Consider the following 27,568-nt stretch of genomic DNA (forward strand, 5'->3'; position numbering starts at 1 on the left):
CGGCGGGCTAACACCCCACAAATTCGGGTGTTCACCAAACTGGCTACCCTAATGATTCATGAGAAGTTGACCATTATCCTTCATGACTCCCATTCCAAATTTCTCTGCATCCAACTAGCACCATAGTATGTTATCTAACTTGCAGAAACCTTTTTCCTCTTCCTAGTCCAGTTTTGCTCCTTCCCCCTACTTCTTTCACTACTTTCTCAGCTCTGCCCCTCCTTATGCCCCCCTTTTTTGTCCCTCTTCCCTCCTTCTTCCCCTCCCATTCCACCCACACTTGGATTACAGTCCTACCTCCAGTGGTTGGGGTCTCCCATTCCCTCTCCTTATAATCAGCCTTGGGTCCCCTAGCCCAGATATTCATGGTTACTTCCGGCACCATTAGCAGAATGAAGTTGGTCTGTAGTCTTGCACATTTAAAACCTATGTAACTATCTGTGATAAATTTATTACTTCACTGTTTATGTCCCATGCAGAAGAATTACTTGTTTCATATATATACTCTGTTATGTTTTCCAATTTTTTCAATAAAAAACATTGTACCTGAAAAAGAGGGTGCTCCTACCTTCCTCTTTGACATGAAAATACAGCTCTAAATCCTTAAATATGAGTTGTTAGCCCTGCCTAAATCATCTCTGATGGAATATAAACAACACTGACCTCTTCTCCCTCCCCTTCATCGCTATAAGCCCTCCTTGTGCTTTTATTTAAATTGAGTGTGAGTTGTGGCTGGTCCAGCCTGAACTATTTACCATTTCTGTGTTCTGTATGAGAGCAGCGTGGTGTGTTGGTACCAGAGAACACACAGAGGCCAAATCAAATAGACTATATATTGTAGAACATTTCAATGGGTTACAACTAGGCCTGGCAGGTGAGCACAACCGTCCACTTACAGAGTCAGTAACAGTAGTTTTGTAGCTTGAAACAGGGCCCACAGCTTCTGCAACGATGAGTGAGAATGCGGCCTTGCTGGTCCGAATCAACTGGGAGGCTTCCAAGATGGAGATAGTGTAGTCCCTGTGCTTTGCTTTCCCTACTCCCCTGGAAGCTCTGCCTGTCGCTAAGGGCTTTCCCTGACAGACAGGGAACCGGTCCCTACACTAACCACTTGCAGAATGCATGCCAGATCAGGGGCCCAGGGGCTTATATAAGCTCTGTCCTCACCCAAGATGGCCACAGAGGTCATAAGGGACACCAGTGTTTAATTGGACAGCTGTTTCCCTTGGAAAAGCAGGTATTCATAGAGGAAACAAGTTCTTCGCAACTTTCCTCCCCTGCATTGCTGCTGTGGTTGAGTTCCACCTACAGTGGAGAGTACAGACTGGACCTGCTAACATGTAGGATTTCCCTAAGCATGGTGGGTTGATTGTTTCTGCCTTTTGCTGGAAGGAGGTTCCAGTAATCAATAAAGGAAGGATTAACAATTACGTCATAAATATTTATCTGACTTGACCAATTCCTGATGGTGTTGTTCAGAAGTATGGTCTATGGAGAAAATAATCGTTTGGGATCACCTTTCCAGAACTCTGTCCCTGGGGCTTCTCCTTGGGAGGAGGCCTGTATAATGAACTGCCTTCAGGGCCTGACCTCGGCATGAGCCATGTACTGAAGACCCTGGATACCAATCCACTTGCTGATGTGTTGGGCTGAATAGTGACAATGAAGGGAGATGGGATGTATAGAGACACTATTTGCCTTAAGAGAGTTGCAGAGAGTTGGGTAGGAAGAGGGGTATTTGACCATGGATTTTTGTCTGCTTATAGAAGGACAGAAGTCAGATTCAGGAGCAAGGAAACACCGTGACTGCTTTCAGAGAGTCACAGATTTATCTGGCTGTCCCCTGTCCGTCAGCATCTATTTTAGAGGTAGCTCTCAGAGGACCTACTGCCAATTCAGTTTAGCAGTCCTGCTTTTTTGGGTATTCTGCTACAGGAAACCTTTTCTCTAGTTAGAGTACTATAATAAATGGTAAAAAGACCCTAGTGACTGGACCTGATCATTGTCAGAGGTTGTCAGTGAAATGCTGGATCCAGATAAAGGGCAGATAGCCATGTATTTCCAGCGGCTCCCTAGGGAGTCTTTGCTACATTTGCTTCCTATATGAATAGATTCTTTATCATTTATTAAACAATTGGCTTCACCTATCGTTTAAGATTATTGTGAATTGTACTTACTTTTTAAAGGCAATGAAGAAAATTCCTTAGAATCTGGAAAAGAGGAAATGATTTAAATTCACGGGTTATCCTTATGCTCTTTCTTTCTGTGGATTTCAATATGTTTGGTCCAATATGTCATTGGTAAAGTGTATTGCTTTTTTTCTTTACTGCACCTGCCGCTGACATCTGCTTCCTGCCTGACTGCTCTTTATTTCTTCTACACATTGCTATCTATTATGTATAAATGTTACTTGTACTTCGTTTCCATGCCCGATTACCCTGCACCTCCATCTCCTTTGACATCTTATAAATAAACTAAAATAATATGATATTAATAACACATGCAACTCTTGTTTGCCAGAGTGGTCACTCTACAACCAAGCTAGTCCTAGGTGTATATTTTAATGAATGTCATTTAGGAAAAATGTTGTGTTTCCATAAATACAGATTAAAGTGTTTCTAAAGGCAGAACATGTTTTACTTTAATGCATTTCCTGTATGACGGAAAAAAAGTTCCAGTAGACGTATCGCCCCCTTGCATACATACCTATCCTATCTTGCTGCACCCGTCTGGCTTCTTTGTCTCCTTACAGGAAAGAGAGGCAGCAATGGGAGACATTTGCTCCTACTGTTGTCAATCAGATAGCAGAGCAGAGAGCGGGAGGCAGGACCGCAGGACCAAGCCCGCAGGTGTGCCACCATAGGAATCGACTTCCCATGGTAGCACAGATGAGGAGAAGCTTGGCAGGTTGACCCTAGAAGAGGAGGATAGGGGCTGGTCTGTGCAATACCATTGTACAGAGAAGGTAAGTATAACATGTTTGTTATTTTTACAAAGAAAAAATATAGCCTTTACAAATGCTTTAATGCTCAACCATTCTAATTAAATATTATAATAAATGTAATGAAATAAATTGTATTGTGGTATAGATACTGTACATGTTCAGATTGGATGTCAAGATTATAACAGGCTAAAGCATTTATTATCCCAACACTTCATATTCTTGATATGTGCCTGCTGTACCATGTACTTGTATGAAAAGTATCTTGTTCTCTTTGTATTGCTTCCTTTGTGTGAAATCCCTGGTGTTCCTGTCAGTTCCCTTGCTTTCCTGTTAAAAAATTAACCACACTAAGCATGAGAGCATACCATGGTTAGTTCTCTAGCCATGCTAGGAACTCAGTGTACTCCCTCCAATGATCAGACTTGTCCTGACATGCCCCTGCTGCACAGGCATTCAGTGGGAAGCTCAGTGTGCTGCTGCTTCTCCTCCTCTCAGCTCTTATGCAGCTGAAAACAGAGGGAACGTGATCACTTATAAAAAAGGCAAAAAGGTATTTATATGTTTTTGTTTATATATCTCTACAAAAAAGGTTTTGCAATCAATTTCAATTTTAAATGGAATGGGTTCTTCTACAAGGTGATCCTTTACAATCACTTTAAGGCTCACCATACATGTTACAGCCTGACAGTACAATATCTGTACAGTTAACTTTAGATCTACCAAAACAATGCAATATGAAGGCCTACCTAACCACTTCAGCACTGGACACGTTCACTCCCTTCCTGTCCAGGCCAATTTTCAGCTTTCAGCGATGTCACACTTTGAATGGCATATACCCGCATTTTTCTTTGTTTCTATTATAAATTTAGGCCAAAATATATACTGCTACATTACTTTGGTAAAATTAAACCCAAATCAGTGTATATTATTTCGTCTGCAGGAAAGTTATAGAGTCCACAAACTATGGTATTATCTGAAAATCTATCAATCCTGATGTACAGTTATCCCATTTCTTGCCAGGACAGTAAAAATAACCCCTTTTCGGAAAGTAGACAGTCCAAGGTATTTAGTAAGAGGCATGGCCAGTTTTTCGAAGTTGTAATTTTGACAGAATTTTTTGGAAAATTAAGAAATACATTTATTTTTTCACAATTTGTTTTTACAAGCTGTCACCAGGGCAGTACAAAGTCATCAAATAAATAATGCGGCAGTGTTCAGGGACACTAACTGGTGACAGTATGTAAAAAAAAATATATATAGATACTATTTAATATTTATTTTTATATTTAAAAAAAAAAAGAATCTTTTTAATTACAATGTTTTCTCTTTTTTGTTTACAATTTGTTTACATACTGTGACCATAGCAATACAGTGGTACCATAGTAACACTTTGCTATACCTGGGGAGGTGATAAGGGTTTTTGTTTACACACTCTGATAGCTTAGAACAGTGAGAATTCTTGTTATAAGCAACCATTTTTTATGAATAACATCCATTCATTCATTGTGTTGGCCATAGCTAATCATATGGTACAAATGGGCTGTAATTGGCCCTGTCTGTGATCACTATGACCTATTACACAGATCACCACAATATTGCACAATGAATGGTATTAATGGAAGCCATTCACTATGCACAATTGTCATGAGTTCTGCCTTGATTGGTCACAGTGATTTCCTGGTACCAGCAGCGGTACACTAATCTGTCGTGACAGATTGCTCCACAGCTTGGCCAGTGGGGCACGTGCGTGGTGTGATCCTGGGAGGACATCATATGACATCCACTCAGGATAGCAGCAAACCTGCTTGGCAGCCATTTGTCTATGGACTAGGCCGGAGATGGTTAAACTAGCCAATCAATCTGTAGCCAATCAGGCAGGCCCTTATACTATTCTTGTAAGTAGAGCTAAAGGAGATTGCACAATCAGTTTGAAAGGTGTGCAGGGAGCTTAAAGTCTAAGTTCACCTTGGAACATAATTAATTCACTGGAATCTGTGAATTAATAAATTACAAGTCCTGCCTGCCACCATGGCAGATGGTTTGTAGTTCTCAATGGACTATGAGTGCGCTGATCAGCACACTCATAGTCCATTCACACATCACCCAGATTTTTAAATGAAAGTCCACATAGCGGTATGGGCAAAAAGCTGGAGGATGTGTCTGCAGGTCTCTGTGGGGAAAAATAATAAATGCGCATTTTTTCCTGCAAAATAAATGTGCATTTATTATTTTTCCTTAAAGGTGAACTTAGCCGTTGGGGCTTATATAACTAAGCTCTAGTGATTATAATTTACCATAATGTTATTTCTGCAATGAGTGCTGAGAATCACAATGACATGTCTGTACATGTGATTGGTTACGGAACATAATACATTGCACATGCATTATAGTGATCTGGGATCATATAGGTACGCTAAAATTGGAACAGATTAAACCTGCATTATTATTATTGCATTATTCATTGAAATACTGTAGTAAACGAACCATCAATAATATTAAAACATTCCCTCTGTTACTGCAATGTAGGGACTAAACTTTCATCTATCTATCTTTTTCTGTTCCTCTCTGTATGTTAAAATTGCAACTGTTTGGTTGTATACTGTACATGCAAAAACATCAATAAAAATTATTGGATAAAAAAAAAAATTGCAACTGTGGCCAGGCTATAGACATTAAATATTTACATATTATTAACAATAAATGAGCTTTTAGACAAGTCTGACCTCCTTAGCTGCGGGCACTGTGGAGTAATCTATCCTCAAAGTTTACAGGAGAAGCACTCTTAGGTTTTGAATCAAACATCAAACAACCATAGAAACTGCAATTGCTGACTTCTCTTACATTTTTTTTTATCTTTCTACTGACCTTCTGGCTTCAGTAATTTGAGTGTCTAACCCAGATTAAATTTTCAGATAAGAGATACAGTACTGAAATTTCTCAGACAATAATAATGTGCATCATGTTTTATTTTAAGCAAATCTGCAAAATGGTGGTATAAAGTAAGGCTGTGATGGAAGGCATTGTAAAATTCTTTCTTTTACAGAGCCCACGCTACCTACTGCACCACTTCAACTCTCTAAAAAACCCATGTTCGTGACAAACCTAAACACTTGCCCCCCTGCCATCCACAATGCAGTACCTGGCATGTAAGAGACCTGTTGCTAGACCCAAGCATTGTCACATGTTGTGTTTTCTAGCCCTGTATTGGCTTTAAAAAAATGGGAGTTTTTAAAGTGCACATGCCAAACACAAGGCCCACAAGACCATTTCATGTGGCACTTGCACCTCTCCTGCAGCTGCGGCATCTTTCTCACATCTGCACCCCCCATCTTAGCAGTCAGCAGCAGAGAGGAGGACAAAACTCCTCCTATAGATCCTGCACCCCTCTGTGCAGCAGCAGCACCCCCTTGTCTCCTCTACCAGTCTCAGCATTCAGTAGACTCCAGCAGCTAAGTTCAGCCCTTATATTGTCCTTCTGCAGACCCTGCAATTTTTTGCTTCCCAACCCTGCCCCCAGCTTCTTTCTGGTAGCAGCATACTGTAAGGAGGAAGGGTTGTACTGTGATGTAAAGGGTGGGTGGGGGACTCTTGACTTCTGGTGGTGGGGGGGGGGGGGCTCTTGACATCTAATGTAAAGTGGGGTAGGGTGCTTTAGACTTCTAGTCTTACAGATACAACCGGCCCTTTGAGAGCAACCATAATGCTGATGTGGCACATGATTAATTTAAGTTTGACACCTCTCCGACTTAGAAAAAGGTTCCTGTACGACTTTTGGGGCGACTTGCATTGACTTCTATACAGAAGTAGTTTTGCAAGTCGCCGCAGTGCAGTCCAGGTCGCCTGAGGCAGTCGCGCTGTAAGTCCTGCTGCCTCAGTGTGAACCGGACCTAACTTTCTTTCAACAATCAGTTTAGTAATGTTTATAAAGTCTTATAAGCTGTTGAAAAGGCAACCACAAACAAAACAATATTTGCCCATAGCAATCTGATTTTGTCCTTTATGCTCTGGGAATATGAAACAAGGAACCTATAAGGTCACCATGGGTAACTGCTCTATTTTTGTTTTTAAACACAGCTTAATATTTTCTCATGCTGGGACTATCATAGGAAAGAGTAGAACATACTTAAACCATGTTATATGGCTTCTGCTAGTTGGCATTCCTAGTGGTGAATGTTTGAGCATTATTACATGTTAATTTACCTGAATTTCTCCTTCCCATAAGTCCAACAAAACCATCATATGAATCATCGTCATAGAACCGCTTCAAGAGGGATGATGGAAGTTTATAAATGTCTGAAGTTTTCTGGGAAAAGAGGAAACAAATAAATACCCCATTTACTTAAGTATAGTTAAGTAGATCATCTTTTTATATATCTCAATATATTTGATATGAGAATCTTAAATATGTGAATCTAATCAGTATCAAGCTAATCTCCATGCAGATGAAAAATACCTTAAAAATTAAATGTATCATTTTCAAAGCATTTATTGTAAATATCTACATTTAACTTAATATTGGCCTTCTAAAACACCCTGTACAGAAAAGCTCAGACTGTGAATGGAATAGTCAGTGCTAAAAGCCAATCAGGCATGCTTCAATGGTCATGTGCTGACAAGAAGCATGATCATAGGAGAAGAGAGCAGAATAAGCAGAGAGAATAAGCTCATCAGTTTACTTCACTTTCCAATAACAGACTGTAGGTGGGAAAGTTACGTAAACGTATTGCTTAACCACAGTGGAGAAAATGTAGATCGATTAATAGCTGTTTGACAGGACTGTGCCACAACTGAATGGAGACAAATTCAAATCCGTTGGTAGGTAAAACAACAACCCTATCTGTAATTCATCTGTGTAGTTAGCGGTTTGTCTGGATTTCAGCTTCAAGTTTTTTCTTTAGCCAGGGGTGGCACAGTGGTGTAGTGGCCAGCACCCTCACCCAGCAGTAAAAAGGGTTGCTGGTTCAAATCCCAACCACAACACCACCTGCCTGGAGTCTGCATGCTCTCCCTGCAATGCACAGGGATAGGGACAATTGTAGACACTCACCCACAATAGAGTGGTGTCTTTATTCAACTTTACTAACTATGTAACTATAAAAATTGTCAAATTATCTAATTCCAAACAGTTACAGGCTCAGAGAAGTTAGGCTTTCCTATTCCTACATCAGGAAAACACAGGACAATTAAATCTTAGACTCCTCTGAGGCAGATGAATCCTCTGAAGAAGCCTCTTTGGCCTATAGTGTGTCTCCATCTCAACAGTCCACAGTAAGTATCATGGTCCATAATACCTTTAAACTGTTGCTACCTTTGAGGTATTTGCTATGGTATCATTGTTGGGGTCCTTTCCATTGCATTATTTTAAGGAAGAGGATCTGTACAATGAATGGGCCTATCTGAGCTTCCACTAAGTGGTTTGCACAACAATACCAGATGGAAGACAATATCAACAAAAATTGGATGATCCCTGTTGTGGACCCTGAGGTGTCTTACTTAATTAAGACTTTAACCATACTGGTGGATGATGTACCATTATTTAAAGCGGGATTCCACCCTAAAGTGGAACCTCCGCTGATCGGATCCCTCCCCCCCTCCGGTGTCACAATTGACACCTTTCAGGGGGGAGGGGGGTGGAGATACCTGTCAAAGACAGGTATTTTCACCCACTTCCGGGCATAGACTCCCGTGGGAGTCTACGCCATTTCCTGCCCTGCCGCGCTGTCTGCTGGGACACAGACGGGTCCCAGTGACAGCGCAGAGATTTCCTATTGCGCGGCGCGTCTCGCGCATGCGCAGTAGGGAACCGGGAAGTGAAGCCGATTCGCTTCACTTCCTGATTCCCTCACCTAGAATGGTGACTGCAGCAGCCGAGAGCCGAGCGATCGATCGGCCTCGGCTGCCGGCATCGCTGGAACCCGGGACAGGTGAGTGTCCATTTATTAAAAGTCAGCAGCTGTAGTATTTATAGCTGCTGGCTTTTAATATTTTTTTTTTTTGGTGGAATCCCTCTTTAAGGACCCTGCATACCAAAATGTCCCTTTTAAAGGCATCTTTTTCCATGGCCAGTGCTGCAATGTAACCCACCTTTGCATCCAAGGGAGGTGTTCAGGCTTTGCTGTAGGCAATGGGTATAGTGAAAGAACCTGGAACTTTTTGGTCTAGTTCATCAACCAGGCAGCATTTGGATGTCTTTCCTCAAGCATTGTGCTACTGCGAGCCTGCAAGATTATTTCTGGTAACTCTCTTGCCTGGAGCTTTTATCAGTGCAGAGCAGAGGAGAAGGCTATTGTTTAAATACTGGTCAGCAGAGATCCCCTTAAAACCAATGACTATAAATGGTCAGGTTTCTGCCTTGATGGTGCTCTTTCAGAAGCCACAGAACTCCCACTGCTTATGGGGTTGTTGGAATATCTTTCTCCCTCTCCTATCACACGATCCCTTTGTCATAGCTATCACCTCAACTAGGAGGGTGCTTAAGCTTGTCCTGTAAGCCTTTTGTTGTGCTTCACAAAGGAAAAGCTGGTGTTGAGACCATTAAATTATGCCCTACCTAAGGTGGTCTTGGCATTTTATGTAATCAGGACATTATATTGCCTTTCTTTTGTCCAGCTCCAAAACATCCCAGGGTGATTGTTTTTCAAGGCTTGGATGTGGGTAGGGCTGTGCGAGTCTGACAATTGTGGCCTTCGTCAATTTGATAGCTTATTTGTGTTATCTGAAAGTTCTCAGAAGGGATAGGCTGTCTCTCTATTCAAAATTGCAAGATGTATGATATTTGTGGACCAGGGGGTGGAGTGATAGGAATATTGCATATGTGAGTATTGCCTTATTAGGTTGGCCTCACAAATATCTATTAAAGCCTTTAATATCCTGGTTAAGGATGCCATATAAGGATATAAGCATAACTTTACCTTATACCAAAGGAATGGTTTTGCTAACTGAACAAGTCCTTGAGAGGTCATATTGTAAATGGTGTTGGCTTGGAAGTTATCGATCCCTTATACGCAAGTTTAAATACCACAGCCCAAACTGGAATAAGTTAGTACGTTTCCAGAGCTGCATCATACATCATGCAAGCGTCTGGTGTGCTTACCTTGCCATGCCTTTATGGGGGACTCAGCATCTTTAGTTAAGTATTCTTAGATTTTCTTTATCTTTATCTGTCATTACTTTTAAAGAGCAAATGCACCCTGGTGGGTTTTACATCCTCTTTATTTCCCTGTGTCACTTACCTGACACTGAAACCCGCGCTATCGCTGTTGTCCCCATGAGCAGGGAGCTTCCATCTTTGCCCCTCTTCCTTCCGGGGCCACAAACCCCGGCTCTGTGACTGGCGTGGGAGCCATAGTCATTGCCACTCATTATTTTAGTAAATATATCAAGCACCTACTGGTAAGCCTTAATATAGGCTTACCTGTAGGTAAAAGTGGTTGTACAGGGTGTACAACCACTTTAATAAATGTTATACTTTTTTGCACATATGGAACACAACCCCAAAAACGTGACAAAACAGGTGCGTTCCTGTTCACAGGTTCAGGTGCGAATCAGGTCCGAATTTTTGCCTGAATTCACACCTGAACCAGACCCAAACAGGCACAGGACCCTTTTGGAATGTAGATGGCGGCCGCCCCGGACCTGTGTAAACTGGCTCCATTGAGAGCCGATCACGCTCGCATGTCATATGAATACATGGCCTAAAAGTTCATTAACATTGATTTTAAGTTAATTTGCTTCAGAAATATTTTAGTCATTAACATTTTAGGTTTGCATTTATCCATCTTGAATATCTCTTGCTTCTTTGGATTTCTGCGGCTATTGTATTGTAAGCTGTATCCTATTCACAGGAATATGATTACTTTTATAATAAAAGGCAACTGTCCATGATTCATCCTCAGTTACAGCTGCTGTGTACCAGGAAAAATTGAGTAATCTTGGGCACAATTACAGAACAACATTCACTTCTTCTCTTCGGATATAAACACCAATTTATCTGCAGCTCATGATGGTTTAGGATTAATGCTGGGCACACTAGCATTCATTTCAGTGAACTTTCCAAAAAACGTTACAGATTCCAAGCTGTTTTTGCCTCAAGGCTCTTTAGTGGTTAGATTGCAGTTCCTAATCAGTGATTTGGAAGATATATATGGATCTTGATGTTTTATATGCTTTTTTTTTTACCATATACCATATATGTCTTATATGCTTCTCAGAACCTATGTATTTAATCTACTACTAAATCATAAATTATGAAGCCCAGAAGCAGTTGCTTAATGTACATCTTTTCTGTAAAATATTTAAGACTATCGTGTTTATTTAAATATTATATGTTTTCCTTTGTAGCGTGGCTTATCAGCACTTGTTACTGCATCTTGCAAAGGTTTTGAACATCTAACCCAGGCTACTGGCTAAGGATATAGACTAAAATTCATATCCTGTTTATAAATTTTCCCCTTGTCCAAAAAGCCAAAGAAACTGGAGTAAAGATGATCAAGGCACAAACCCAAACTAAGTTTTACAATTTTAATATTTTAGGAACTTATTTTGGTAAGTAAAGTAAAGTAAAACTTATTATCAGATTTTGGATAACTATGTTGGATCAAAAAATAAAAATCCAAGATCTGCCTGAGCTCCAAAGAAATGATACTGTGACATGTTCAGTTAATGGACAATAATATCTATGAATGGCAAAAGGCAAAAATTGTGCATAAAGTTCCTCCGTGGAAGTCACAGAGGAAGGAAGCTGGGAATTAATCAGAGACATCTAAATAAGACAGAATAAAGAGTCAAAGTGAGGCCAAAAACCAATGTTCCCATCACATGTGTTCCTTGAGTAGGCTTAAAGATGATGGGTGCAGCAGCAACAACCAGCTGGAGGCTGGAAATTTCACAGATCAATGTACATATATCCTAGCACCAGTGATGTAAGTAACCGAGTTAAAATAAATGGAGTTACGTAACGCAGTTACTTTAGAGGGTAACGAGTAATCTAACTGATTACTCTTCCCCTCATGGCAACTCAGTTCCCATTACTTGGGCGGCGTTACCTCAATTACATCTACCGCCTGGGAGGCCCGCCGTGGCAGCGCTGCCTGGCCGTTCATTCCGCCACGGGGAGGGGGGGCTTTTGCCCGCTGAGCTGAGAAGAAGCTGAGATTTAGAGAGACTGTCTGGACCACCCCATCCCGCCCGCCTATCCAGAGAGAGAGAATGTAGGGAGGCGGGGCAGACACTGAAAAATTACGTCAGCTGACCAGCTGACACCAATCGAGTGAAGGGGAGGGTCTCTCTCTTCCCCATGAGGAAAGGCATCCCTGGAAGCATTCAAGCAAGTGACTGATGATTCGAATTGCAGTGCAATCGATCCACCCCAAGTCTTCCACCACCTCTGCTTCTTACTGATCCCATCCCTACCCACCCACCATCACTTCTACAACAGAGGTGATGGGGGGGGGGTACGGTAGGGATGAGATCAGTGGTGGTGGGGGATGGGATCGGTAAGAGGCAGAAGTAGTGGTGGTGGGAGAGGATGGCACAACCACCGCTGCCACCCCCCCAAGTACCATGCTGCCTGCCACCCCCCCAAGTACACCACCGCTGCCACCCCACAAGTACTGTACACCACCACCACTGCCACCCCCCAAGTAAACCACCACCACTGCCACCCCCCCAAGCACCACCACTGCCACCCCCCAAATACACCAACACCACTGCCACCCCCCCAAGTACCACCGCTGCCACCCCCTCAAGTCAAGTACCACCACTGCCACCCCCTCAAGTACCACCGCTGCCACCCCCTCAAGTACCACTGCTGCCACCCCTCAAGTACTATCGCTGCCACCCCGTCAACATTTAGGTACAAATAAATACAAAATATTCTAAAACACTGTATATAGTGTTTTTATTCTTCAATGAGTTAATATAAACATCTTTGATATTAAAGATGTTATAGAACGTAATTGCATTATAGAATATTTAAAAAAAGTCATAGTTACTTTGCTGAGTAACTAATTACTTTTCCAATGTAGTAATTGAGTTACTAACGCAATTACTTTTTGTAAGAAGTAATTTGTAACTTAACTAATTCGTTTTTTTAAAGTAAGATGACCAACACTGCCTAGCACACCAAGGATCTTCAATTAACGTCCAAAGGTTTTATTCTTTTTTTTTTTTAATTCTTTACTTTTTATTAAATTTCAAATTGACAAACTTAACAACATACATTATTAAAATGTTATACAACAAGTAGTACAAATTAGAAAAAAGCTATTATTATTTTCATACCTTCCTTTCTACCCGCTTAACCCTCCCAAATCCTCCCAAATCCTTCCCCATACTACATACCTTCTAGTCTCAAATTATGCCAGTCAAGTTACTCGTTGGTTAATACCAAAAAAAAAAAAAAAAAAAAAAAGAGGCAGAGACAGAGAGAAAACCCCCAAATTTTACCCATAGGTATAGGTGGGAAAAGAGCTATACAGAAGAGATTCGCGGGTGGGGCGACAACGGGGGGGGGAACTCTATCCACCCTGCCGCTGCCCCCCGCAATGAACAGCCCATCTCACTCAGCCAGGGGCTCCATAAGCCTACAAACTTCTTTAAGTTATTTTGCCTAATATACATCGCCCTCTCACTCCATATCATAGAGTTAATAGACTCGGTCCATAGCATCAGAGGGAGGGGAGGGGGGGGGGGGGTCTTAGCCTGCCAGTTTATCTATTAATCTCCTCGCCTGGTACAAACATCTCAACACTGATACCTTTGTAAGAGGCGAGATTCTACCTTCCTCAAGGCTTCCTAGAAGGCAAATCTTAGCCTCGGGTTTCAATGTAGTCTTAAAGATCCACTATTTCTATCCAATATCTAAATAACTTTGGACATTTCCACACCATATGGATAAGATCTCCTGTCGCCTTACATCTAGGGCATTCATCATTAGACTTCCTACCAAATTTAAAAAATTTTTGGGGTTGTAATAAGCTCTATAAATAAGAAACAAATGGGAAACCCTCTGTGAGGGGGATATCGAAACCAGGCTTCCCTGTTCTAGTATCGTATCCCACTGTTCTAGGGTTATCGGCTCTATATCTCTGACCCACTCCATTCTCTCACTCTTATAGAGTCCCTTTCCGCTCATAATTCTATCTCCCAGACTAGCATATAGCGTGGAAATTAAACCTTTCATTGGACCACGTTTAATTATTTTTTGGAGTAAAGGAGTCTTTACCCATTCAGTGGTTAAGGACCTAAATTGGGCTTGAATTCCATGTCTAATCTGTAGATATTTATAGAACGCCTTTCTTCAGATATTAAATTCTCGTCTCAAATCTACAAATGACTTCATAAGGTTGCCCTTGTATAGCTGAATTAATCGGCAGACACCCTGTCTTTCCCATTCTCGAGGTATTTCTATACCTGTTATTTCAGTTTTTATTATACCATAGAGGGGTATATTCAGTTACCCCATTATATCCCATTAGCGCCTTTGTTGCCTGCCATACTCTACTCATTAAATCAACCGTTGGACACCTATGGATAAATGAGTCTGCTTCCAACACCTCTACTAATAAATTATAGGGAGCTTCCATTAACACCATTCTATTACTGGGGGTCTCCCCCTCTAGAATTCCACCACCCACCAAGTGCTGGAGCTGGGCTGACAAGAAATATAGTCTCGGATGTGGCATCGCCATCCCTCCCTCCCTAACAGGGAGCTGCATCCTTTGCAAACTAATCCGGGCTTGGCCCTTCTTCCAAAATAAATCCCTAAATAGGGATTCAATCTTCTTAAACAATTTCTGGCTAATCCAGATTGGAGAGTTATGGGGAATATACAGCATTTGTGGGAGCCAAATCATCTTAATTAGATTGCAGCGCTCCTGCCACGGAAAGAGGGAGGCAACACCAAATATCCACCTTTTGTTTCAATTTCAACAATAATGGTACTAAATTATCGTTGATATTGCGATTTACATCGCTAGATATCCAAACACCCAAATATTTTAACTTAGTTACCACATCCAGGGAGGGGATTATAGGCAATGGTTGATCACCAAACGAGGCCAATGGAAGTAAGGCTGACTTGTTCCAATTAATAACCAGGCCAGAGTGTTGTCCAAACTCCCCCACCATACGTATCACAGTATTAAGTGAAGAATTAATATCTCCAATGAAAAACAAGACATCATCAGCAAACAGGGCAATTTTGTCTTCTTTTAACTGGTGCCGGAATCCCTGGATATCCAAACGTGATCTCGTCATGATCGCCAGGGGTTCCATTGCCAGAACAAACAAGAGGGGAGACAGGGGACATCCCTGTCTCATCCCTTTCTCCAGCTGGAATGTCTCAGAATATTCATTCCCAATCTAATTTTTGCTCTAGGCTCATTATAGAGCAATTTTACCCATTTAATAAAAAAAGGGACCAAAGCCAAATCGCTCAAGCACCAACCATAGATAGTGCCATTCCAAACTGTCAAAGGTTTTATTCTAAATTATCACATCACAGTAGAAGATTGCAATGTTTTGGGACCATGCAGGACCTCTTTGTTGACATACAGATAGGACCAGCGCTTATATAATCCACTAGCAAGCTTCTGTTGTTCACCAACAGGCAAGACTCTTGTATTCATTTTAAACTTTCACCACTATCTGTCACGTACCTGGTGGTGGGAGCCCGGAGTGCAGGGAGCGGCCTCTCGTAAGCCTCTGGCTCGAGACCCCCTGGGAGTGGGAACAGGGGTTCTGGAGGGCAGAGGGCACAAGTGCCAAGTCCGTGTAGGTGGGCCTGGTCCAGGAACTGGCGTCAGACAGCAGTGGATGAAGACAGGTGACTCTGGAACGGCTGGAGGTCAGCAGCTGGCAGCAAGCAGGTGGGCACACCGGAAGGGCTGACAGGCAGGCGGCAGGCAGCGGTGGTCACAGAACACGGACTGGAACAGCAGGCAGAAGCGGGGTAAACACAAGCCGGGTCGTCAACGGGCTGGCAGCAGAGGTACCGAAGGAGAAGGCAGAAGAATAGTCAGGAGGTCCGAAGGTCAGGGCTGGCAGCAGGCAGGATAATCAGGAACAAGCCGAAGTAGATCAGAGACAGGAACAATCAGGTAATCAGAGGCAACTCTCAGGAACGCTGTAGACAGGACAGCAACGGGCCACTAGAATGAATCACCTAAGAAGCCTTCTGGGCGCCAAGGACGGTCGCACGGCACGTCCGTTCGCGCCCACGTCGACCGTGCAACCGACCGTGACCCCGCGCACCCGCGTGCGCACGTTTGCAACCCTGCGCACCCGCGTGCGCCCGATCGTACCTGCTCGCACCCGCGTGCGTCCGTTCGCGCTAACGCGCGCCCGGGAAGACCTATTAGCGCTCATCGGACCAACATTGTGGGTAAGTCTTCCACGGGCTGCTGGGACTCGGGACCGACCATGACATTGCCCCCCCCCAAGGGGCAGCCTCCGGATGCCCAATTGGGCCATTTTACCAGGATGGGCCCTTCTGAAGGCGAGAATCAATCTTCTGGCATGAATGTTGGATTCAGGTTCCCAAGAATTCTCTTCAGGTCCGTACCCTTTCCACTTTACCAGGAATTGGACTTGATTCCGTCTACGCCTGCAGTCCAAGATAGACTCCACCTCGTACTCGACTTCACCGTCGACGACCACAGGTTCAGGTGGGACAATCCTCCGACTGACGAAGGGGTCCGGAACGGCTGGCTTGAGTAACACCACATGGAATACGGGGTGAATCCGGAATGACTCAGTGTCAGGAAAGGTTCCCTCCGCTGGTAATATCAATCATTTGGCATGCAGTACTGCGATCCACCAGCAGGTGTCTCCTGCTGGAATTATGTCATCTTTGGTCCGCAGTACTGGTGTCCACCAGCGGAGGGATCCTGGCAGTATGGAGCAGGTATTGCCCTCTGCAGTCAGGCGTCACATGACTGACAGCAGCCATTATAAATACCCGGCAAGTTCATATACACTTCGCCTTGGTATTGTCCTTGAGCCCTGACCTGCAGCCTGTTTGTTACCTGATCCCTGTTACCTGATCCCTGTTACCTGATCCCTGTTACCTGATCCCTGTTACCTGATCCCTGCATCCCTGATCCCTGCATCCCTGATCCCTGCATCCCTGATCCCTGCATCCTGCCTCCTGTACCTGTTCCCTTCTCCTTGTCCCCCCATCTGCTGACCTCCTATTTATGACCCCGGCCTGGCTTGACTACGATTCTGGTTCTCCCTTTTGTTACATTATACTGGTTTACTTGCTTATCTGCACTGTTTGGTTGTTAGTTTGTTCACTTAGTTTGTATTGGTGGTGTGTTCACATTTATATGCGTTTGCTTAATAAATTTACCTTCACTTATTTGTGTCTGGTTCACTTGTCGCAGTCACACAGTTCTGGTCACATCTGGTTCATGACAGAATACCAAGGCCATTCCTGACCAGAAGTGGCTGCACAGGGGAACCATTTGCTTCAGTTTGGTTGCAAACATGAATGCTGATGAGATCATTTATCTTTCTCTGCTGGCATCTGAGAGTGGTGATTATTGCCGCCAGGCTTTGAAAGGATGGTCTAGTGACCAGTTGTTTGCAGCTATGCGTTTGGCTCACTCCCTGGTTGATCAGGGTTATATATTGTTTGAGGAGGTGCAGCCTTTGATAAAGATCTGTACTGAGCTAGCCCTGCCCTGTATCCCAGATGGCCGTGATGATTTCATTCCTCCTTTTGATATGAATCAGGTTGTATCTTTAGTATGGCTTTTTGAAGATGATCCTTCTGATTTTTGTGAACACTACTCAGCCTGTTCCCCACAGGTGATTGCTGAGTGCATTGTATCTGCTCAGTCTTTTGTTAGACAGGGAGGCTTAAAACTTCAGTTTGTACAACCCATACTTTCAGCATGGTCTGACATGGTGCAATCAGCCCCAGCCAAACAATCCACCTCTGCCATCAGGTATGAGCCTACCCAAAAGTATGTTTCCCCATCAGCCATGTCAACCTCAGTTGCAGCCCAGTACACACTGCTCCCAACCAAATACTCCTATCCAGTCTCTGCTCCCTGTACTTATCCTGCATTCAACTCACCTGCCTCCTCTCCGCTGTCTACTAACCCACAAGTTCTTTCCCCAGCTACTGGTACCTCTTCTCTGCCATATCACAATCCTCCTTTCCAGTCTGCTGCACCCCTTATTTACAGTCCTGCAGTCACCTACAGAGCTTCAGTAGCTAAGCCAAAGAAAAAGCGAAAGTTTTTCCCAACCAAAATGATCTTACCATTAACCCAACCTGCCTCCACACCTACCAATCTGTCCCAGCCCGGAGTGCCAGAGCCGGAGTTCCAGCCTGATGTCCCGGCCTTCCAGCCAGACGCCTTCCAGCCTGATGTCCCGGCCTTCCAGCCAGACGCCTTCCAGCCTGATGTCCCGGCCTTCCAGCCAGACGCCTTCCAGCCTGATGTCCCGGCCTTCCAGCCAGACGCCTTCCAGCCTGATGTCCCGGCCTTCCAGCCAGACGCCTTCCAGCCTGATGTCCCGGCCTTCCAGCCAGACGCCTTCCAGCCTGATGTCCCGGCCTTCCAGCCAGACGCCTTCCAGCCTGATGTCCCGGCCTTCCAGCCAGACGCCTTCCAGCCTGATGTCCCGGCCTTCCAGCCAGACGCCTTCCAGCCTGATGTCCCGGCCTTCCAGCCAGACGCCTTCCAGCCTGATGTCCCGGCCTTCCAGCCAGACGCCTTCCAGCCTGATGTCCCGGCCTTCCAGCCAGACGCCTTCCAGCCTGATGTCCCGGCCTTCCAGCCAGACGCCTTCAAGCCTGATGTCCCGGCCTTCCAGCCAGACGCCTTCAAGCCTGATGTCCCGGCCTTCCAGCCAGACGCCTTCCAGCCTGATGTCCCGGCCTTCCAGCCAGACGCCTTCCAGCCTGATGTCCCGGCCTTCCAGCCAGACGCCTTCCAGCCTGATGTCCCGGCCTTTCAGTCTGATGTCTTGCAGTCTGATGTCCCGGCCTTCCAGCCAGACGCCTTCCAGCCTGATGTCCCGGCCTTCCAGTCTGATGTCTTGCAGTCTGATGTCCCGGCCTTTCAGTCTGATGCCTTCCAGTCTGATGCCCCAGCCTTCCAGTCTGATGCCTTCCAGTCTGATTCCCCGGCCTTCCAGTCTGATGCCTTCCAGTCTGATGCCTTCCAGTCTGATGCCCCGGCCTTCCAGTCTGATGCCTTCCAGTCTGATGCCCCGGCCTTCCAGTCTGATGCCTTCCAGTCTGATGTACCGGCCTTCCAGCCAGACGCCTTCCAGCCTGATGTCCCGGCCTTCCAGCCAGACGCCTTCCAGCCTGATGTCCCGGCCTTCCAGCCAGACGCCTTCCAGCCTGATGTCCCGGCCTTCCAGCCAGACGCCTTCCAGCCTGATGTCCCGGCCTTCCAGCCAGACGCCTTCCAGCCTGATGTCCCGGCCTTCCAGCCAGACGCCTTCCAGCCTGATGTCCCGGCCTTCCAGCCAGACGCCTTCCAGCCTGATGTCCCGGCCTTCCAGCCAGACGCCTTCCAGCCTGATGTCCCGGCCTTCCAGCCAGACGCCTTCCAGCCTGATGTCCCGGCCTTCCAGTCTGATGTCTTGCAGTCTGATGTCCCGGCCTTTCAGTCTGATGCCTTCCAGTCTGATGCCCCGGCCTTCCAGTCTGATGCCTTCCAGTCTGATGCCCCGGCCTTCCAGTCTGATGCCTTCCAGTCTGATGCCCCGGCCTTCCAGTCTGATGCCTTCCAGTCTGATGCCTTCCAGTCTGATGCCCCGGCCTTCCAGTCTGATGCCTTCCAGTCTGATGCCCCGGCCTTCCAGTCTGATGCCTTCCAGTCTGATGCCTTCCAGTCTGATGCCCCGGCCTTCCAGTCTGATGCCTTCCAGTCTGATGCCCCGGCCTTCCAGTCTGATGCCCCGGCCTTCCAGTCTGATGCCTTCCAGTCTGATGCCCCGGCCTTCCAGTCTGATGCCTTCCAGTCTGATGCCCCGGCCTTCCAGTCTGATGCCTTCCAGTCCGATGCCCCGGCCTTCCAGTCTGATGCCTTCCAGTCCGATGCCCCGGCCTTCCAGTCTGATGCCTTCCAGTCCGATGCCCCGGTCTTCCAGTCTGATGCCTTCCAGTCCGATGCCCCGGCCTTCCAGTCTGATGCCTTCCAGTCCGATGCCCCGGCCTTCCAGTCTGATGCCTTCCAGTCCGATGCCCCGGCCTTCCAGTCTGATGCCTTCCAGTCCGATGCCCCGGCCTTCCAGTCTGATGCCTTCCAGTCCGATGCCCCGGCCTTCCAGTCTGATGCCTTCCAGTCCGATGCCCCGGCCTTCCAGTCTGATGTCCCGGCCTTCCAGTCTGATGCCTTCCAGTCTGATGTCCCGGCCTTCCAGTCTGATGTCCCGGCCTTCCAGTCTGATGCCTTCCAGTCTGATGTCCCGGCCTTCCAGTCTGATGCCTTCCAGTCTGATGTCCCGGCCTTGCAGTCTGATACTTTCCAGTCTGATGTCCCGGCCTTGCAGTCTGATGCCTTCCAGTCTGATGTCCCGGCCCTGCAGTCTGATGCCTTCCAGTCTGATGTTCCGGCCTTGCAGTCTGATGCCTTCCAGTCTGATGTTCCGGCCTTGCAGTCTGATGCCTTCCAGTCTGATGTCCCGGCCTCGCAGTCTGATGTCCCGGCCTCGCAGTCTGATGTCCCGGCCTCGCAGTCTGATGTCCCGGCCTCGCAGTCCGATTCCTTCCAGTCTGATGTCCCGGCCTCGCAGTCCGATTCCTTCCAGTCTGATGTCCCGGCCTCGCAGTCCGATTCCTTCCAGTCTGATGTCCCGGCCTCGCAGTCCGATTCCTTCCAGTCTGATGTCCCGGCCTCGCAGTCCGATTCCTTCCAGTCTGATGTCCCGGCCTCGCAGTCTGATTCCTTCCAGTCTGATGTCCCGGCCTCGCAGTCTGATTCCTTCCAGTCTGATGTCCCGGCCTCGCAGTCTGATTCCTTCCAGTCTGACGTCCCGGCCTCGCAGTCTGATTCCTTCCAGTCTGATGTCCCGGCCTCGCAGTCCGATTCCTTCCAGTCTGATGTCCCGGCCTTGCAGTCCGATTCCTTCCAGTCTGATGTCCCGGCCTTGCAGTCCGATTCCTTCCAGTCTGATGTCCCGGCCTTGCAGTCCGATTCCTTCCAGTCTGATGTCCCGGCCTTGCAGTCCGATTCCTTCCAGTCTGATGTCCCGGCCTTGCAGTCCGATTCCTTCCAGTCTGATGTCCTGGCCTCGCGGTCCGACGCCTTCCAGTCTGATGTCCCGGCCTTGCAGTCCGATGCCTTCCAGTCTGATGTGCCTGCTGTCCAGCCTGATGTGCCCGCCTTCCAGCCTGACGTGCCGCTGCCCGCCTTCCAGCCTGACGTGCCGCTGCCCGCCTTCCAGCCCGATGTGCCAGCTTCCCGGTCCGATGTGGTTCTGTCTGCTGCCCTGCTTGAAGTGTCCATTACCCAACCTAATGTGACTTTGCCCATAGCCCAGCTTGACGCAGTGGACTTTCCCCAGCAACTGCTAGTTGGAGCGTCCGGAGGTCGCTCCTTTGAGGGGGGGTACTGTCAGGAAAGGTTCCCTCCGCTGGTAATATCAATCATTTGGCATGCAGTACTGCGATCCACCAGCAGGTGTCTCCTGCTGGAATTATGTCATCTTTGGTCCGCAGTACTGGTGTCCACCAGCGGAGGGATCCTGGCAGTATGGAGCAGGTATTGCCCTCTGCAGTCAGGCGTCACATGACTGACAGCAGCCATTATAAATACCCGGCAAGTTCATATACACTTCGCCTTGGTATTGTCCTTGAGCCCTGACCTGCAGCCTGTTTGATCCCTGTTACCTGATCCCTGTTACCTGATCCCTGTTACCTGATCCCTGTTACCTGATCCCTGTTACCTGATCCCTGCATCCCTGATCCCTGCATCCTGCCTCCTGTACCTGTTCCCTTCTCCTTGTCCCCCCATCTGCTGACCTCCTATTTATGACCCCGGCCTGGCTTGACTACGATTCTGGTTCTCCCTTTTGTTACATTATACTGGTTTACTTGCTTATCTGCACTGTTTGGTTGTTAGTTTGTTCACTTAGTTTGTATTGGTGGTGTGTTCACATTTATATGCGTTTGCTTAATAAATTTACCTTCACTTATTTGTGTCTGGTTCACTTGTCGCAGTCACACAGTTCTGGTCACATCTGGTTCATGACACTCAGGCAATTTCAGCTCAAAAGCTACATCGTTAATCTTCTTTACAATTGGGAAGGGACCCACAAACCTTGGCCCCAACTTCTTAGTAGGGCAGGCCATCTTTAGGTTCAATGTGGAGAGCCACACCTGGTCCCCAACCTTGAGTTCAAGCTCCCCCCTTCTCCTCCTGTCAAAAACTTCTTTATTATGTCTTTGGGTCTTTGCCATGGTCTCCTGCAGAAGCTTGTTATTGGCACTAAAGAAGTCGATATTCTCCTGGACTGCTGGTACCGGGCTTTCAGGCAGGTCTTGGGACAAGAATGAGGGGTGGAAGCCGTAATTGGCGAAGAATGGTGACTGACTAGTGGCAGAGTGGATGGAGTTGTTATAGGCGAACTCCGCTAACGGGAGCAAGGAAGTCCAGTTGTCCTGGGAAAAGGACGAGAAGCAGCGTAAGTATTGCTCCAGCGTCTGGTTCGTCTGTTCTGTTTGCCCATTGGTCTGTGGGTGGTAGGCAGACGAAAGACAGAGATCAATCTTCAAAGCCCTGCAGAGTGCTCTCCAAAACTTGGACGTGAACTGCACACCCCGATCCGAGATAATGTTTGCGGGGACACCGTGCAGCCTCACGATCTCTTTAATAAAAACCTCAGCGGTCTCTGCAGCGGACGGGGTGCCCTTCATCGGCAGGAAGTGGGCCATCTTGGTTAGCCTATCCACCACCACGAAGATTGTGGAGTAGCCTTCTGATGGAGGAAGCTCTACGATGAAATCCATCGAAATCATTCGCCAAGGCCTCTCTGGAATGGGTAATGGTTTCATCAGACCCCAGGCCCTGGACTTGTTGCTTTTATTACGGATGCAAATGGCACAAGCCTCCACATACCTCTTGCAGTCGGATCTCAGCTGGGGCCACCAAAAGGAGCGCTGGACCAACTCGGTGGTCTTGAGGGCGCCGAAATGGCCGGCCAACGGGTGGTCATGACATGCACTGAGGACTGGCACCCGAGCCTCCTGGGGGACAAAAATTTTGTCTTCATGCCAGAGAAGTTCATCTTGGGTCAGAAGTGTGACATTAGGTGGAGGAGTGGCACCAACGGAGACTTGCTTAATCAGGGACAACAAATCGGCCTGAAGAAGAAGAAAGTTCCCTGAGGCCAGGATGGTATCCGGATGTGGAGAGGTCTCTGGCTCATTGTACATTCGGGACAGGGCGTCCGGTTTGGTGTTCTTGGAACCCGGACGATAAGTTATGTGGAACAGAAACCTGGAAAAGAAAAGAGCCCATCTGGCCTGGCGTGGCTTCAACCTCTTGGCGGACTTCAAGTATTCCAGGTTTCTGTGATCCGTGTAGATGAGGATTGGGTGCGTAGCTCCCTCCAGTAGGTAACGCCATTCCTCGAGGGCCGCTTTAATGGCCAATAGCTCTCGATCTCCGACATCATAATTTGCCTCAGCTTCAGTTAGCTTGCGGGAGAAGAATGCTACTGGGTGCAAGCGGGCCCTAGGCCCATGTCTCTGGGAGAGAATCGCCCCAACCGCGATCTCAGAGGCATCAACCTCTAAGATATAGGGCCGGGTTGGGTCAGGATGTTTGAGGATGGAAGCCGACACAAATAAGTCCTTCAGGGTAGAGAAGGCTTCCTGAGCCTCTGGAGACCATTGAAACTTCGGACTCTGCCTGGTCAGTCTGGTGATGGGGGCTATAATAGTAGAAAACCCCTTAATAAATTTCCTATAGAAATTTGCGAATCCCACGAAACGCTGGACCCCTTTTCTGTCAGTGGGAGCGGGCCAATCCCGGATAGCGGAGACCTTCTGAGGGTCCATCTCGATGCCATCTACAGAAATTACCAGCCCCAGGAATTGAATACTTGATTGCTCAAAGGTACATTTCTCCAGCTTGGCGTATAACCCATGCAGACGAAGTCGGGATAGTACCTTCCTGACATGCTCCCGGTGTTCGGCCAGAGAAGAGGAGAAGATCAGGATGTCGTCCAAGTAGGTAATGACGAACAGGTCTAGGTAGTCATGGTAGGCAGCAGGTACAACTTGGCAGGTTTCTTCGTCAACTTCCAGACAGAGCAAAGAAGAAGAAGAGGCCTGGTCGGTTCCCGACAGACAGTGTTGGAGGCAGTAAGGTGATGGAAATCTCAGCTCCCCGGTGGTCCAGTCAACAAGGGGGTTATGTGCCCTCAGCCAGGGCATGCCGAGAATGATAGGGAAGAGAGGAGAAGTGATAATGTCCAGACAGAGTAATTCTTGATGGGTTCCGGCAATAGTGGTTAACAGGGGCTGAATCTGCTGGGTAACAGGTCCGGACTTGAGGGCGGAACCATCGGCCAGATGTATAGAAAGTCCCCTTGCCCTGGGCCGAAGTGGGATGTTATGTTTAGAGGCAAAGGTTAGGTCCATAAAGCCACTGCAAGCACCCGAGTCAATAATGGCGTTGGTCTGGACGTTCCCTCCTGGTAGCTGCAAGGAAATGGACACAGTCAAATGGGAGGCAGCACTAGGACAGTCTAATGTAAGGGCAGGAGAAACGAAGAGGGACTTACGGAGCTTAGCAGGGCAATTGCGCACAAAGTGTCCAGACCCACCACAGTAGAGGCAGAGATTTCCTTCCCGGCGGCGCTGGCGTTCTTCAGGCGTTAAGGAAGGCCGGAGTAAACCCAGCTGCATGGGCTCAGGGAGGTCTTGACTGGTCGTGGTGACAGCAGGAGGGGTGAGATGAGGAGAGGTGGGGACTCGAGGAAGCATCCATACCGGACGAGAAGTGGTTGAAGACCGCTCCAGGCGGCGTTCTCTCAGCCGTCTGTCTATTTGGATTGCCAGTTCCACTAAGGCTTCTAGAGTCTCTGGAATGCCCACTCGGGCGAGCTCATCCTTCAACGGTTCCGATAGGCCCATCCGGAACTGATAACGTAGTGCCGCATTATTCCAGTCCGTGTCAGAGCTCCAGCGTCGGAACTCCGACACGTAGTCATCTACAGGCCGGCGACCTTGCTGCAGCGAATGCAGGGCTGCTTCAGCGGTGGCGGTTAGCTGTGGGTCTTCGTACAACCGCGACATGGCCTGGAAGAAGATGTCCAAGGTTTCAAGGGAATGATCCTTCTTTTCAAGTAGACGGTGGGCCCAAGACTGAGGTTCACCGGTTAGCAAAGAGATCACATAGCCCACCTTGGTGGCCTCGAGGGAGAAGGTCCTCGGCTGTAGAGCAAAGAACAGTTCACATGAGTTCCGAAAAGACCGGAATTTCCCTCGATCTCCGGAAAATCTCTCGGGTGTAGGCACCCTGGGTTCGGGTGGCAGCATCACTACAGCAGGAGTAGCAGAAGATCCGGAAGAAGCAGGAGAGGAGGTGGACAGGGCCTGGACCCGTTCCTCTAGTTGACTGTAGCCCTCCTGTAAACTCTTCACTGCTTGAGTGAGGCCTGCGAGATGGTGGCAAAGTTCGTCCATTGGAGACGCTCCCTGCGTGGGCTCGGACATGGCTGTCCTGTACTGTCACGTACCTGGTGGTGGGAGCCCGGAGTGCAGGGGTTCTGGAGGGCAGAGGGCACAAGTGCCAAGTCCGTGTAGGTGGGCCTGGTCCAGGAACTGGCGTCAGACAGCAGTGGATGAAGACAGGTGACTCTGGAATGGCTGGAGGTCAGCAGCTGGCAGCAAGCAGGTGGGCACACCGGAAGGGCTGACAGGCAGGCGGCAGGCAGCGGTGGTCACAGAACACGGACTGGAACAGCAGGCAGAAGCGGGGTAAACACAAGCCGGGTCGTCAACGGGCTGGCAGCAGAGGTACCGAAGGAGAAGGCAGAAGAATAGTCAGGAGGTCCGAAGGTCAGGGCTGGCAGCAGGCAGGATAATCAGGAACAAGCCGAAGTAGATCAGAGACAGGAACAATCAGGTAATCAGAGGCAACTCTCAGGAACGCTGTAGACAGGACAGCAACGGGCCACTAGAATGAATCACCTAAGAAGCCTTCTGGGCACCAAGGACGGTCGCACGGCACGTCCGTTCGCGCCCACGTCGACCGTGCAACCGACCGTGACCCCGCGCACCCGCGTGCGCACGTTTGCAACCCTGCGCACCCGCGTGCGCCCGATCGTACCTGCTCGCACCCGCGTGCGTCCGTTCGCGCTAACGCGCGCCCGGGAAGACCTATTAGCGCTCATCGGACCAACATTGTGGGTAAGTCTTCCACGGGCTGCTGGGACTCGGGACCGACCATGACACTATCTTACCCAGCATGAGCAACAGTCAAATAAAGCTCATATGTTGCAAAGAAATGTATGTGGTGTCTTCTATCTTCTCAAGTGCTCTCTTTTAAGACTCCAAAATAGTGTTTCCAAAAACAAAAATGCTATATAGTGTAACATGTCCGTACATGCCATACAATCAATATCTCTTATGGTAATGTGCTCATATATTTGCCAATATCCATTGTGCACCACCCAGTGTAAATCAATTCTCAGATCCACATGCCAAAATACCCTTAGCAAACGAGTACATTCTAGTATTCAATTAATTAATCATCGATTATTCTCTTTCGTCCCCCTCTCAAACCAGACATACTCCTGATTGCTTCAATGCTTCCGAGATATCCGTAAAAAAGCAAAATATATAAGATAGTGTAATCCTGTTTCATAAATAGACAAGAATATAAAATAAATGTGCTCATATAGGCTAAAATGTACTCAAGTGTGTTAAATTAAATCACCACATGCACTCCTGTCCTCATGCTTCAATCCACATGCTGATATACATTACTAGAGTCCATGCCCACATGTCATTGGGCTTGCTCTAATTAATATTAAACATCTTCTCTACTTGGGCTTAAATTGGTTGTAAAGGCAGACGTTTTTTTACCTTCATGGCTGTGGTAAAAAAAAACTTCAGTGTGCATTCTATGCATTCCATTGGCTCCCACTACTGTCAATCACAGCCAGTGAGGCGGGAGCAGAGGGCAGGGCTGAGCTGTGCTCTACTATGTCTTATGAATGCAGAGAGCTGGCTCTGGAACAAGTGCATCTTGCTATGGGGCACTTGGCAAGGGGGAGGGGCCCAGAGCGATGGTGGGGGACCCAAGAAGAGGAGGATTGTGGCTGCTCTTTGAAAAAACATTGCATAGAGCGTGTAAGTATGAAATGTTTGTTATTTTGTTTAAAAAAAAATCAATCACTTTAATATCCCCAAATAAGATGTTCTGCTCATTACAATGCAGAATGACCATGCAAATAATCATAAACACAAACCATAGTATACCACATACAGCAACAACCTTTTATTCCATGCTAAAATGCTCCCATGTATAGTAATGAACGAGAGACCAGAAACCAAGATGGCGGATGGGGCACTTCCGATTAGGTCTTAAAGTCACTTCCTGAACAGTTTTGTCACCTGACTCTCAAAGGGTGATCACA

General features: G+C 47.1%; 1 protein-coding gene across 1 annotated transcript in view; it reads right to left on the reverse strand.

Moving 5' to 3' along the window:
• The window catches only part of TAC3 (tachykinin precursor 3), a 135,446-nt gene that overhangs the window by 16,771 nt on the left and 91,107 nt on the right, over positions 1-27,568 (reverse strand). The window contains exons 3-4 of the mRNA XM_077483557.1: positions 7,145-7,247; positions 2,178-2,210 (exon numbers count right to left, since the gene is read on the reverse strand). Coding sequence (XP_077339683.1) covers positions 2,178-2,210; positions 7,145-7,247 — 136 coding nt within the window. The remainder of the gene's footprint in view (positions 1-2,177; positions 2,211-7,144; positions 7,248-27,568) is intronic.

The sequence above is a fragment of the Lithobates pipiens genome, unplaced genomic scaffold (genome assembly GCF_037356315.1).
Source record: "Lithobates pipiens isolate NorthernLeopardFrog02 unplaced genomic scaffold, aLitPip1_a1.2 Scaffold_16, whole genome shotgun sequence".
Lineage (NCBI taxonomy): Eukaryota > Metazoa > Chordata > Amphibia > Anura > Ranidae > Lithobates > Lithobates pipiens.